The 15,306-nt window shown below is 43.3% G+C and overlaps 1 protein-coding gene across 1 annotated transcript; it reads left to right on the top strand.

Annotated features, from left to right (window-relative positions):
* Positions 1–337: 337 nt before the first annotated feature.
* On the top strand, positions 338–5,538 carry LOC109909142 (suppressor of cytokine signaling 5). The gene is made up of 2 exons (XM_020508092.2): positions 338–464; positions 2,515–5,538. Exon 2 carries the CDS (start codon positions 2,687–2,689, stop codon positions 4,319–4,321), a length of 1,635 nt encoding a protein of 544 aa, XP_020363681.1. The 5' UTR covers positions 338–464; positions 2,515–2,686; the 3' UTR covers positions 4,322–5,538.
* The last annotated feature ends 9,768 nt before the right edge of the window (positions 5,539–15,306 follow it).

The raw sequence follows: 15,306 nt of genomic DNA, 5'->3' as shown, positions 1-15,306 counted from the left end.
TTGTGGTATCAGTGTTTACATTTTAGAATATATTATATATTTACATTTTTTAATATATTATTTAAGACACTTTGCAACAGTTAGTTACAGCCGTATCATAGGTAATTTATTTATCATACCTATGAGTATGGGTTACTCATTAAGTGTGTATGACGTTTGGAATGTGATGGTGCCGTCAGTACATTCCATTGCAGTACACTACATGCAAAGCTAGTCAACATATCAGGAGACCCACTCATTCAAAATGTACATGCTACAACATATCAACTGCCTGTGCATTCATCCATTTTCAATACGTTTGATTTAAAATATCCTGTTTTATGGATTACATTAACCTCTTGTTACTATGTGAGCTTTTATTTTGAAAAGGATTTGTGCTTCCGGGTTGTGAACGTTTCAGTTTCCTGGTTTTAACATTAACTAGCTATCTTTTGGAGAGCAGCAAAGAATATATATTTTTTAAGGTAAGTAAATTGATCTAATCAAAATTATAACACATTTGTATTACAGTATAACAATACGGGCAAATAAGGAGAGACTTCACAAACATTCTTGTCGAATATTTGAGAGTGACAACCTTTTTTTCCCCTGGATTTTGCCTTCTCCGTTAGCTCAACAAGCAAACTTGTTTCCGTTATGAACTATTTGTTTTACCACATTTTAGTTGGTCTTTGTGACATCCTCAAAACGTTTTTGTTATGAAACAAATGTTCGATATTGTTTTTTTCAGAGGTTAGCAAGACGCGTTAGCTTACGCTAAGGGAAAGAGTGATGCCTGAAATGTTTCAGACGCTAGGCTAATGCTGCAAAGCCGTTTAGCTAGCTAACGTTAACTGGCTAGCCAGGGGCACCGCTTCAATCGCATCCAGCTATAAAATAACGCGTATATCTCCGTTAACTCCCTTGATATCTGCTATAGGGGTTCTCAAACTTTCTGGAGCTCGGGACCCCTTTTGTGATAGGTACTTTTTCCACCACTGTGAATTACCTAATTGTCATACTTGAGTAAAAGTAAAGATCACCTTAATAGAAAATTACTCAAATGAAAGTCACCTAGTAAAATACTACTTGAGTATAAGTCTAAAAGTATTTGGTTTTAAATATACTTAAGTATCAAAAGTGTAATTTCTCAAATATACTAAAGTATCAGAAGGAAAAGTATAAATAATTGCACATTTTTTTTATATTAAGCAAACCAGACCAGTTTTATTTTGTATTTTATTTACCGGTTAGCCAGGGTGGAACACCAGTCAGACATTTACAAATTACGAATGTGTATTTGGTGAGTCTGCCAGATCAGAGGCAGTAGGGATGACGAGGGATTTCATCTTTAAGTGCATGAATTGGACCATTTCGCTGTCCTGCTAAGCATTCAAAATGTAGTTTTTTTTGGATGTCAGCGAAAATGTAAAAAGTATATATTTTTTAGGAATGTAGTGAAGTTTAAAGTTGTCAAGAATACAAATAGTAAAGTACAGATACCCCCAAAAACTACTTAAGTAAAAATACATTTAAACTACAACTTAAGTACTTTATACCACTGCAAAATCATCAGGAACCCTCTCATAATCAGAACACAATTTGAGTGAGAAAGTATAGGATACAAGGACTTTTACTATGACTTTGGCAGTGCATGGCCGGACGAACCAAGTCTTGGCCCCTAGGAAGGAAATGTTTTTGCGACATTTTTGATTATAATTTTTCCCAGTTTCAAGCTAATTTTCTGCTATTCTACAACAACAAAAAAATCATGAGGCAGAGAGCCTTTTTGTTGTGCAAGCTTTAAACCTCATCCTGCAATTCTACACAGTCTCATGGCAGTTACAAAGCTTGAATTACAGTGCATCTATGTTGAGAAACATTTTAAGGGTAATACAAGAAGTGTTGAGTTGAACAATGTATAAATGGTGGACTTCTGTGGATAATATCCCTGCGAGCCTCCCATGCCCATGTTGCCCAGAGTTAAGAACATGAATTATAGATTAAAGGAGCTATATGTATATCTACAGTACTAGTGGAATGATAGTGTTAAACCATATTTTTTTATTGGCCACACAAAATAGCATTCTTATGACGGACTATCTCTTATTAAATTGACTGGAGCTGAGTTTGACACTTACCTTTTGATGGACCCCAGTCAATTTGACAAGGAGATTTGCTGGCCCCAGTCAGTTTGACAAGATACCATTGTCTTTTGTTGACCAATAAAATGCCTGCACCATCAGAATCCATTTTTTATTTTGAGATCTGGCTGTGGATCCCCTGCTGGACCCCACTTTGAGAACCCCTGATCTACAAGATGGGTTATTGACAATGACTTGTTTATTGACTGTACCAACTGTCTTTGCTGTCAGGGTGCAGCAACAAAAAATCTTATAAAAAGGTTTACATTGTTTATTCATTTTATTAATAAACAATATTGCTCATAGGCCGTAGTTTCTTTTTAATGTGTATATAATTGTTTGCTCCTAATTGCTACAGCTAAGAGAAACTCTTTTTTTGTTTATCTTGTAGCCCCAAGTGACTGACAGTGATGCATGGGACATGTTATTGACAGTCGTTGGAAAGATTCTGAATGGGAGGGCTTGCTTCTGAGAACTGACTGCAGCCACAAATCACCAGTCACATTTTCCCTGCAGCTGACCCGACTGCAACTACCATTATTCCAGCCCGTAATTAACCTGACATGTCTCAACCGAAGGAGTCAGGCGATCGTGGGAAAGACAGGGAGCGGGGCGCCCGTCCCAAGGTGAGACAGAGCCGGTCTGAGGAGAGAAGAGATGCCAGTGGAAGAGGAAAGAAAAAAGGCCATACGTCCCGTGAGCAGCAAGCTGCGGAGCGGCCTGTCAGCGATGGGTTTGAGTATGGGGATCTGCTGACTGGTCTAGAGCCCAGGGATCGCTGCTCCTCCTCTCCCCTGAAAGAGGGCAGGAGATGGCAGGGCCAGGAGGGGGTCACTTCACTCAGCCAGGACAGGGGGACAGCCAGGCTGGCACAGGGGACACTTGAGCCACCAGCCAGTGAGGCTGAGGGCAGGGGGGCAGCTGGCAGTCGCACACTCCGCCAAAAGATTCAGGATGCCATGGGGCAGTGTTTCCCCATAAAGACCAACACTCCATCATTGTCCAGTTCCACTCAGCAGGTCTTCATGCCACAAGCTGCAGCTGCTGCCTCCTCACGCCGCAAGATCCACCTTAGTGAACTCATGTTGGACGACTGTCCCTTCGCTGCAGGCACCGAGCTGGCTCAGAAGTGGTACCTCATCAAGCAGCACACAGCCCCCATCTCCACACCTCCTATAGTGGACACCTTGGTGGTCAGCACTAGTGCCTCTGCCTCAAACATGGCCGCCGTGGTGGAGGATGTGGATGACCGGTTACGAGAGCGCAGGCGCATCAGCATTGAGCAAGGCGTAGAGCCACCTCCCAACGCAGAGATCCACACGTTTGAGGTGACGGCCCAGATCAACCCGCTGTACAAGCTGGGGCCCAAACTGGCCCATGGTATGAATGAGCTTGCAGGGGACGACAGGGCTACCATTCACCAGCAACAGCAGCTGCTTCTCCAGAGGCAGCAGCAGCACCAGCTCCTGCTGCAGAGCTGTCTGGACACTCTGGATGAGGCAGTGGCTGTGGCTGCCTCCTCTTCTGCCTCTGCATCTGCCTTGGTCCCTGTCTGTGAGGCTGCTTCTGTCCCTGACCCCGTGGATGACCCTCAGGTCACAGCCAGCGTCCAGCCAACCAGAGCTGCCGTCCCCCAGGCTGAGGGTCCCCCTACTCAGGATGGCTATCGCATCCACACCCAGATCGACTACATCCACTGTCTGGTGCCTGACCTGTTGCAGATCACTAACCTACCCTGCTACTGGGGTGTGATGGACCGCTATGAGGCCGAGACTCTGCTGGAGGGCAAACCAGAGGGCACCTTCCTCCTCCGCGACTCAGCCCAGGAAGACTACCTCTTCTCCGTCAGCTTCCGCCGCTATGGCCGCTCGCTGCACGCCCGCATCGAGCAGTGGAACCACAACTTCAGCTTCGACGTGCACGACCCAAGTGTGTTCCACGCGCCCACCGTCACAGGGCTGCTGGAGCACTACAAGGACCCCAACTCCTGCATGTTCTTCGAGCCTCTGCTGTCCAACCCCATCCACCGCACCCTGCCCTTCAGCCTGCAGCACGTGTGCAGGGCGGTGATCAGCAGCCGCACCACCTACGACGGCATCAACGTGCTGCCCATCCCCAACACCCTGAAGAAACACCTGAAGGAGTACCATTACAAGCAGAGGGTGAGGGTACGGAAGATGGACACCTGGTGGGAATAACAAAGACCTTCTGGTGGAAGTGAACCACAACTAGGCTACTAACTAAACACTCAATGGAGGCGGGCCTCGCTCAGTGGACAACCAGTTGACTCACTCCATTTTTTATTTTTTATTTTTTTTTACATATACTTACCTACTGCATTCACTGTATACCTAGCTACCTGTTTTATTTATTATTTGCCGTATATGACGTCTTACACTTGTCTCAAACTCTGGATATAATGTTAATTCAATTACGATGCACATACACATTTTTCTTTACTCACAAACTTCAGAAGTATGGTAATGATGCACCATGTGTGAGGGGATGTATCAATTATTTGGGTTGATGTGAACAGAATCCAGGCTGGTTTGGTGGATGAGTTATGGAGCACATACAGGTTTAATAATGGGTCTGTTAATTACCATTGCCAAATGTAGGCTACTGGAAACTAACAGATGTGACTATATGAATGACAACCTGCTGGAAAACTGCTGAGCACCTGACTGGTGGTATAAACCATTTGCAAATACATTTTTTTAAATATTTTGTGTCATTCCTTTTGTAGGCAAAAGAAAGGTACTTAAATGAATTTGACTCGTCCTAATAACCTTGAATAATCCAATACTTTCCTATATAGCCTATAGTTTTCAGACATAAACTAAAACTATGGGGTGTGTAAGGCAGGTAAATGTCTTGAGTTTCTATCCATGTGAGATGATGTTACTACCTTTCAAATTAGCGAACATTGAAGCCATTGCTGAATGCTTAACACAAAATGAATCAAATTGGATAAGAGTTGAAACCATTTCTCAGTGTTAGAGAAAACCGTGATAATAGAACAGTGTTGTGAACGTGCTGAGAACAACATGAAGCAGCACCTGCTGAGAATATCTCCATCTCCTCTGTGAAGTTTGGAAGTAGATCTGTCTAGCTTTGGTCTACTGATCTTCTTAGCCTACCACTGATCCTGTGTTGGAATCAGAGGAATGATGATGGACGCACATATAAGCTACCTTTAACGTTTTGATCATTGAGTCATCAGGCTGTTGGTGTAGCCTGGTCCAATATAGACATTCCAGCATGATGGTGATTTTAGGATGGCCTCCATTTTGTATATCAATGTGATCTCAATATCATGTTACAGTTCTGGCTATATCAAAACGGAGGATTGTATCAACAATGAGCTTTTAAAAAATAAATCTGACATTTTAGTACCTTGTCCTCACATGACAAACATTTACCAAGCTGTTGAATTTATGCCATCTCTCTGTTGATGATATTTGGGCCTGGAAGGCTGATGAAATTATACAGATATTAGCACATTTACACATACCTCCGGCTGGGACTAAAAGCCGATCTGGAAGAATTCAGATAAGCAGACCTTTAAAGTGACAGACAGGAAATTGTATTTGCATTCTGGAAAGTATTCAGACCCCTTGCCCTTTTCCACATTTTATGTTACAGCCTCATTCTAAAATGTATTAAAATAAGGAGTACCATTTTTACTCATCAATCTACACACAATACCCCACAATGGCAAAGCGAAAACAGGTTGTTAGACATTTTTGAAAATGTATTCAAAATAGAAATACCTTGTTTACATAATTATTCAGACCCTTTGCTATGAGACTCAAAATTGAGCTCAGGTGCATCCTGTTTCCATTGATCATCCTTGAGATGTTTTTACAACTTGGAGTCCACCTGTGGTAAATTCAATTGATTGGACATGATTTGGAAATGCACACACCTGTCTATATAAGGTCCCACAGTTGACAGTGCATTTCAGAGCATAAACCAAGCCATGAGGTCGAAGGAATTGTCTGTAGAGCCCTTGAGACCGGATTGTGTCGAGGCACAGATCTGGGGAAGGGTACCAAAAAGTGTCTGCAGCATTGAAGGTCCCCAAGAATACAGTGGCCTCCATCCTTCTTAAATGTAAGAAGTTTGGAACCACCAAGATTCTACCTAGAGCCGGCCGCCCGGCCAAACTGAGAAATCGGGGGAGAAGGGCCTTGGTCACTCTGACAGAGCTCCAGAGTTCCTCTGTGGGGATGGGAGAACCTTCCAGAAGGACTACCATGTTTACACCCCTCCACCAATCAGGTCTTTATGGTAGAGCGGCCAGACAGAAGACACTCCTCAGTAAAAGGCACATGGCAGACCGCTTTGAGTTTGCCAAAAGGCACCAAAAGGACTCTCAGACCATGAGAAACAAGATTCTCTGGTCTGATGAAACCAAGATTGAACTATTTGGCCTAAATGTCAAGCATCACGTCTGGAGGAAACTCGGCACTGCTCATCACCTGGCCAACACCATCCCTCCGGTGAAGCATGGTGGTGGCAGCATCATGCTGTGGGGATGTTTTTCAGGGGCAGAGAATGGGAGACTAGTCAGGATGGAGGGAAAGATAAACAGCGCAAAGTACAGAGAGCTACAGAGAGATATCGCTGATGAAAACCTTCTCCAGAGTGCTCAGAACCTCAGACTGGGGCGAAGGTTCACCTTCCAACAGGACAAAGACCCTAAGCACACAGCCAAGACAACGTAGGAATGGCTTCAGAACAAATATCTGAATGTCCTTGAGTGGCCCAGACAGAGTCCGGACTTGAACCCGATCGAACATCTCTGGAGAGAACTGAAAATAACTGTGCAGCGACGCTCCCCATCCGACCTGACAGCTTGAGAGGATCTGCAGAGAAGAATGGGAGAAACTCCCCAAATACAGGTTTGCCAAGCCTGTAGCGTCATCCCCAAGAAGACTCGAGTCTGTAATCACTGCCAAAGGTGCTTTAGCAAAGTACTGAGTAAAGGGCCTGAATACTTAAGTAAATGTGATATTTCATATATATATATATATATATACACATACAGTGGGGCAAAAAAGTATTTAGTCAGCCACCAATTGTGCAAGTTCTCCCACTTAAGATGAGAGGCCTGTAATTTATCATAGGTACACTTCAACTATGACAGACAAAATGAGAAAAAAAAATCCAGAAAATCGCATTGTAGGATTTTTAATGAATTTATTTGCAAATTATGGTGGAAAATAAGTATTTGGTCAATAACAAAAGTTTCTCAATACTTTATATACCCTTTGTTGGCAATGACAGAGGTCAAACGTTTTCTGTAAGTCTTCACAAGGTTTTCACACACTGTTGCTGGTATTTTGGCCCATTCATGCAGATCTCCTCTAGAGCAGTGATGTTTTGGGGCTGTTGCTGGGCAACACGGACTTTCAACTCCCTCCAAAGAATTTCTATGGGGTTGAGATCTGGAGACTGGCTAGGCCACTCCAGGACCTTGAAATGCTTCTTACGAAGCCACTCCTTCGTTGCCCGGGCGGTGTGTTTGGGATCATTGTCATGCTGAAAGACCCAGCCACGTTTCATCTTCAATGCCCTTGCTGATGGTAGGCTTTGTTACTTTGGTCCCAGCTCTCTGCAGGTCATTCCCTAGGTCCCCCCGTGTGGTTCTGGGATTTTTGCTTACCGTTCTTGTGATCATTTTGACCCCACGGGGTGAGATGGAGCCCCAGATCGAGGGAGATTATCAGTGGTCTTGTATGTCTTCCATTTCCTAATAATTGATCCCACAGTTGATTTCTTCAAACCAAGCTGCTTACCTATTGCAGATTCAGTCTTCCCAGCCTGGTGCAGGTCTACAATTATGTTTTTTGGTGTTCTTTGACAGCTCTTTGGTCTTGGCCATAGTGGAGTTTGGAGTGTGACTATTTGAGGTTGTGGACAGGTGTCTTTTATACTGATAACAAGTTCAAACAGGTGCCATTAATACAGGTAACGAGTGGAGGACAGAGGATCCTCTTAAAGAAGAAGTTACAGGTCTGTGAGAGCCAGAAATCTTGCTTGTTTGTAGGTGACCAAATACCTATTTTCCACCATAATTTGCAAATAAATTCATAAAAAAATAGTACAATGTGATTTTCAGGATTTTTTTTCTCATTTTGTCTGTCATAGTTGAAGTGTACCTATGATGAAAATTACAGGCCTCTCATCTTTTTAAGTGGGAGAACTTGCACAATTGGTGGCTGACTAAATACTTTTTTGCCCCACTGTATGTATGTATATATACATATAAAAAATTGTACAATGTACAATATATATACACTGCTCAAAAAAATTAAGGGAACACTTAAACAACACAATGTAACTCCAAGTCAATCACACTTCTGTGAAATCAAACTGTCCACTTAGGAAGCAACACTGATTGACAATACATTTCACATGCTGTTGTGCAAATGGAATAGACAACAGGTGGAAATTATAGGCAATTAGCAAGACACCCCCAATAAAGGAGTGGTTCTGCAGGTGGGGACCACAGACCACTTCTCAGTTCCTATGCTTCCTGGCTGATGTTTTGGTCACTCTAGTGGTAGCATGAGATGGAGTCTACAACCCACACAAGTGGCTCAGGTAGTGCAGCTCATCCAGGATGGCACAACAATGCGAGCTGTGGCAAGAAGGTTTGCTGTGTCTGTCAGCGTAGTGTCCAGAGCATGGAGGCGCTACCAGGAGACAGGCCAGTACATCAGGAGATGTGGAGGAGGCCGTAAGAGGACAACAACCCAGCAGCAGGACCGCTACCTCCGCCTTTGTGCAAGGAGGAGCACTGCCAGAGCCCTGCAAAATGACCTCCAGCAGGCCGCATGTGTCTGCTCAAACGGTCAGAAACATACTCCATGAGGGTGGTATGAGGGCCCGACATCCACAGGTGGGGGTTGTGCTTACAGCCCAACACCGTGCAGGACGTTTGGCATTTGCCAGAGAACACCAAGATTGGCAAATTCACCACTGGTGCCCTGTGCTCTTCACAGATGAAAGCAGGTTCACACTGAGCACATGTGACAGAGTCTGGAGACGCCGTGGAGAACGTTCTGCTGCCTGCAACATCCTCCAGCATGACCGGTTTGGCGGTGGGTCAGTCATGGTGTGGGGTGGCATTTCTTTGGGGGGGCCGCACAGCCCTCCATGTGCTCGCCAGAGGTAGCCTGACTGCCATTAGGTACCGAGATGAGATCCTCATACCCCTTGTGAGACCATATGCTGGTGCGGTTGGCCCTGGGTTCCTCCTAATGCAAGACAATGCTAGACCTCATGTGGCTGGAGTGTGTCAGCAGTTCCTGCAAGAGGAAGGCATTGATGCTATGGACTGGCCCACCCGTTCCCCAGACCTGAATCCAATTGAGCACATCATGTCTCGCTCCATCCACCAACGCCACATTGTACCACAGACTGTCCAGGAGTTGGCGGATGCTTTAGTCCAGGTCTGGGAGGAGATCCCTCAGGAGACCATCCGCCACCTCATCAGGAGCATGCCCAGGCGTTGTAGGGAGGTCATACAGGCACATGGAGGCCACACATACTACTGAGCCTAATTTTGACTTGTTTTAAGGACATTACATCAAAGTTGGATCAGCCTGTAGTGTGGTTTTCCACTTTAATTTTGAGTGTGACTCCAAATCCAGACCTCCATGGGTTGATAAATTTGATTTCCATTGATAATTTTTGTGCGATTTTGTTGTCAGCACATTCAACTATGTAATGAAAAAAGTATTCATTAAGAATATTTCATTCATTCAGATCTAGGATGTGTTATTTTAGTGTTCCCTTTATATTTTTGAGCAGTAATATATATATATATATTACACACACACACACACTTACTTATTTAAAAAATATATATATATTTAAAAAAACAAATTGCTTTGTGACTATGGCTTATTGTGTGTAGATTGAGGGGGAAAAAACGATTTAATTTTAGAATGAGGCTGTAACGTTACAAAATATGGAAAAAGTCAAGGGGTCGGAATACTTTCCGAATGCGCTGTATGTAAATAAGAACAATCCCTTTAGTAAATTAAAGAAATTAAGTCCTTCGTAAATGTTCCCAATCAAGACTTCGAGGGCAAACAACATTTCATGCAAGGACTTTCATTTGACTGGTTATCGGGGACCCATTCAAGGATTAATTGCATAATTTACCGATGCAGTGGAGTGATTGACTGCTTTGTGTGAACAGCATTTCATATTCATGGCAACACACAAAGAGAGGCCTCTTTGCTAATTTATGTGTGCAGTGTGCAATAATCACAGTGGACAGCCGTCCTAATATTAATGAGTGAGCATGGAGAATGGATCAGTACTGTCTGCAGCCATCTTAGGAATATACACCGTGGTATGTCTTACGATGGTTGAATCGATTCACTGAAGAGTATTTATTTTATTATGCTATTGGTTTGTATTTAACCTTTTATCCACTAAGGATGTCACCATTATTACGAACTGGCTCGTAGCGCGTAACAAAGAGGAAGACAACGCAGAGATAAAGAAATAACAAACATATTAAATAAAGTAAACTATATACAAGTAATGGGGTGTGTAGTCAGTAGTGTAAGTGAGTGGATGTGTGCATAGATGGTGATAATGAGGGGTGTTGAGAGGTGCCAAAATAAAATAAACACAAAGAAGCCCCAAAATGCGACAACCAAAAACAACAGTGTCTGTGTGGAGTGTCTTTAATGTATGGGGAAAGGTGTATTTATCCCCTGGACACACCTGAGCCCAGGTGTGTCTTATTTTGCTGACGACCCTCCTCGCTCTGCCCACCGACATCCTATTAAGGAAAACAAGAGCCAGGACAAAGAGTTCATCAGACAGAGTGGGAGGGTCATCACACCATACTATAAGAGCAGTTCCATGACAGCACTCAAACTGCACAGTATCAGCGAGCCATCCCACTGGGCACAAACGTTGCCAGGCTAGAGATTCCCCCAGCTTCATATACATACATTAAACTCATTCAACTTTTTCTTGAGTTCTCTCTGTAGCTCTCCTCTTTAGAATTGATCATGGTTGGCTCTAGGGGGGTGCGGGGTTAGGCATTGCCCACCCAAAATGTTATGTTGCCCACCCAATTGATTATGCCTGAGTTATGTTAAACATTTAAAATTGCAGTAAGCAAGCTTTGAACAGCCAAAATATTACTGACTGCCCACCAAGGCATAATTTTAGAACTGGCCCAGGAGTTAATGTCTAAGTCCTGTATCTCTTACTATCCTGGCCCTGCCTCTGACTTGTTCAATTTTCCACCAACTGCTTTTATGATATGTGATTGATACAATCAGTTTGCACAGTGGGAACTACACTAACACATGTTATTAGGGAGGGATGATTGCATACTGTGAAGAAGAGCCCAGTTTTGCCAATGGAAAGCTATCTTGTTTGGCTAATTACCAACTATGTTTGTGTATAGTAAAAACATTTTTTAAATTCAGATATCTGTCCAAACAACCTTAATTGGATTTAGAGTGCTGTACAGAGAGTGCTGTTCTGGCTGATTAGGTTTAGGTGTTGTTGTGGGAAACTGGGAATACTTTTATTGAGTGTCCCTTTATCAGCAAGCCTTTCAGACACGGTAAGAATTGCCCTTGTACCCAAAATTCACTGGACGTGGACTCAATGGTTTCAAATGAGTGAGGAAAGTAACACTGTTTTTGATTTATGACTGGGTCTAAAATTAGTCACCATACTATGTTTAGCTTCAGTCTAATTAGAATCATCCCATCTGCCATCAACACCTACGATTGCAATCTCATGTTTTTTTTCCCTTTTACACATCATTCTCAGTAACACCTACAGAGCAGAGGAGCAGTATTAATGCTGCTGTAAAGCCAGGAATGCAGTAGGTGGCTCTAAAGAGCTTCAGCAGACTGTGTGCAGTAGACGGAGGGTGGTTGGAGTGTGAATGCTGCCAGCGCCCTGGCTCTCATCATGCAGGCATTACAGGCGGCGGGGGAGAGGGAGGACTTTACTGTGCCTGGATCAACTTGCCCAGAGGGACACCAGGCACAAGCAAGGCAGAAAGCTGATTGGCCACACATACTTAGTTTGTTTGTATCTGTTGGGTCCTCTTCTTCCTTTGAGGGAGAATATTTTTCCTCTGAGCCTAATCTGTAGAATAAAAAAATCAGGGGTGTGGAGAATAAGCTTGGAATGTTCACAACACCTGAAGACAATACGTTCCCAAATAATCTGTGGTTTATAATCCTAAAGAACAGTGAAATGGCTCATCTTTGGGGAAACCGACATCTCTTTTGAGAGGGAGATGTAGACGGGTGGGGAATCAGTCTCGCAGGGGTGGTAATGATGTCTGTGTCTGTATGTATTGAGTACTGAGCAGGAATATAATCATGAGAATCATCCACTCTGTATCTAGGATATGAATTCAGAGGAGGGTGTATCCAATTGATTCCAGATTCATGCAGGATGGATAACGCTTGACAAGATAGATTCCTCCGGTCCAACCAGGGAGAAGGAAAACATTTCACAGAGCAAGCAGGAGTTGTGCTGGCAGAGGAAATTCTGCAGCTGACATGTTCTTTCACTAATGTTACTAAATTAGTGCCACAGGAGGCTGGTGGCACCTTAATTGGGGAGGACGGGGTCATAGTAATGCCTAGAACGGAATCAATGGTATGTTATTTAACACATCAGAAACTTACTTTCCATATGTTTGATACCATTCCATTCCAGCCATTATTATGAGCCATCCTCCCCTCAGCAGCCCCCTGTGAGTGAATCCCATTGAAGTTCAGCTTTGAGCATGGATTGCATTATGAATCAAAGCTACAGAACTGTTTCATCGATTTTTTTCCTTTCACCAAATTAACACATTTGCGTCATTATAGCAGTACTTCTCATAACAGTCTTGAAATATTGCCGAATTGGGTAACTTTTATTCACTGCAAACAACATTTTGTGAACATATTGAATATCACCATCAGTGATAAACTTGCAGTAGCCTACTGTAGATAATCCGCTATATTTAATAACGTAGTATTTGAGCACAGATTATATTTTGTGATCCAATATATTCTTGTTTGCTAAGGGCTTTTTGTACAGTGCCTTCGGAAGTATTCAGACCCCTTGACTTTTTCCACATTTTGTTACGTTACAGCCTTATTCTAAAATTGATTAAATAAAAAAAGATCCTCAATCTACACATAATACCCCAGAATGACAAAGCGAAACAAGTTTATTTTTATTTTTACAAATGTATTAAAAACGAAAAACAGAAATATAAGTATTCAGACCCTTTGCTATGAGATTTGAAATAGAGCTCAGGTGCATCCTGTTTCCATTGATCAACCTTGAGATGTTTCTACAACTTGATTGGAGTCCACCTGTGGTAACTTCAATTGATTGGACTTGATATAGAAAGACTCACACCTGTCTATATATGGTCCCCAAGAACACAGTGGCCTCCATTATTCTTAAATGTAAGAAGTTGGGAACCACCAAAACTCTTCCTAGAGCTGGCTGCCCAGCCAAACTGAGCAATCGGGGGAGAAGGGCCTTGTTCAGGGAGGTGACCAAGAACCCGATGGTCACTCTGACAGAGCTCTAGAGTTAACCTGTGGAGATGGGAGAACCTTCCAGAAGGACAACCATCTCTGTAGCACTCCACAAAACAGGCCTTTATAGTAGAGTGGCCAGAAGGAAATCACGCCTCAGTAAAAGGCACTTGACAGCCCGCTTTGGAGTTTCCCAAAAGGCACCAAAAGTACTCTGACCACAAAAAACAAGATTCTCTGGTCTGATGAAACCAAGATCGAACGCTTTGGCCTGAATGCAAAGCATCATGTCTGAAGGAACCTGGGACCATTCCTACACTGAAGCACGGTGGTGGCAGCATCATTCTGTGGGGATTTATTTCAGGGACTGGGAGACTAGTCAGAATCGAAAGATGCAAAGATGAACGGAGCAAAGTACAGAAAGATACTTGATGAAAACCTGCTCCAGAGCGTTAAAGACCTCAGATTGGGGCGAAGGTTCACCTTCCAACAGGACAACAACGCTAAGCACACAGCCAAGACAAATCAAATCAAATTTCAAATCAAATGTATTTATATAGCCCTTCTTACATCAGCTGATATATCAAAGTGCTGTACAGAAACCCAGTCTAAAACCCCAAACAACAAGCAATGCAGGTGTCGGAGCACGGAGTGGCTTCAGGACAGGTCTCTGAATGTCCTTGAGTGGCCCAGCCAGAGGCTGGACTTGAACCCGATCGAACATCTCTGGAGACTGAAAATAGCTGTGCAGCGACGCTCCCCTTCCAACCTGACAGAGCTTGAGAGGATCTGCAGAGAAGAATGGGAGAAACTCCCCAAATACAGATGAGCCAAGCTTGTAGCATCATACCCAAGAAGACTTGATGCTGTAATTGTATGTCCTTGCACTACAAAGAAAAAGTACATTGTATTTACAATACAGTTACAGTGTGCATGGCTTCTTCTTTGAACTTCTGTTTTCCCTGTGGCATACTGTATCTTCACGGCAGAGTTTCCTGCCTGTCTCATAACCCCTCCCTCTCTCCTGCAGTGACAACTCCTTGATGCCACAATGGGAGGCGTGTACAAGGAATGCTAGCTACCACAGAGCCAGCGGATGGCGGACACATTTGATGGAAAGGCATAGCAAAGAAAGCCGGACACAGCCCAGAAATGCATTTGCCACGAAGGAAATGTGTATGTGAGAGCCGAGGACTCCTAGCAGTGTTATTATTTTTCTTTGACTGTTGTGTTTTTTGTAGGGATTTATCAATTCATATTTGTATGTTAAATGTTATGTAATGTAATATAACATCTAGTATGTAATGTGTGGATTATTACAGTATCTTGAGGAAGTGGAATATGGTACTTAAAAAAAGTGCAGCTCAATCTCCAGAACTAATTAGGAAGCGCCAACTATACTGAACAAAAATATCAATATCAATTTGACCAATTTACAGTTCATATAAGAAAATCAGTCAATTGAAATAAATTCATTAGGCCCTAATCTATGGATTTTACATGACTGGGCAGGGGCGCAGCCAAGGGTGGGCCTGGGAGGGCATAGGCCCACTGACTTGGGAGCCGGGCCGACCAACTAGTGAGCCAGTCCCAGCCAATCAGAATGATATTTTTCCCCCAAAAGGGGTTAA

Source organism: Oncorhynchus kisutch, linkage group LG18 (assembly GCF_002021735.2).
Source record: "Oncorhynchus kisutch isolate 150728-3 linkage group LG18, Okis_V2, whole genome shotgun sequence".
NCBI classification, from domain to species: Eukaryota; Metazoa; Chordata; class Actinopteri; order Salmoniformes; family Salmonidae; genus Oncorhynchus; species Oncorhynchus kisutch.
The sequence above is the reverse complement of the archived record's forward strand: the minus strand, read 5'-3'. Positions and strand labels throughout refer to the sequence as shown.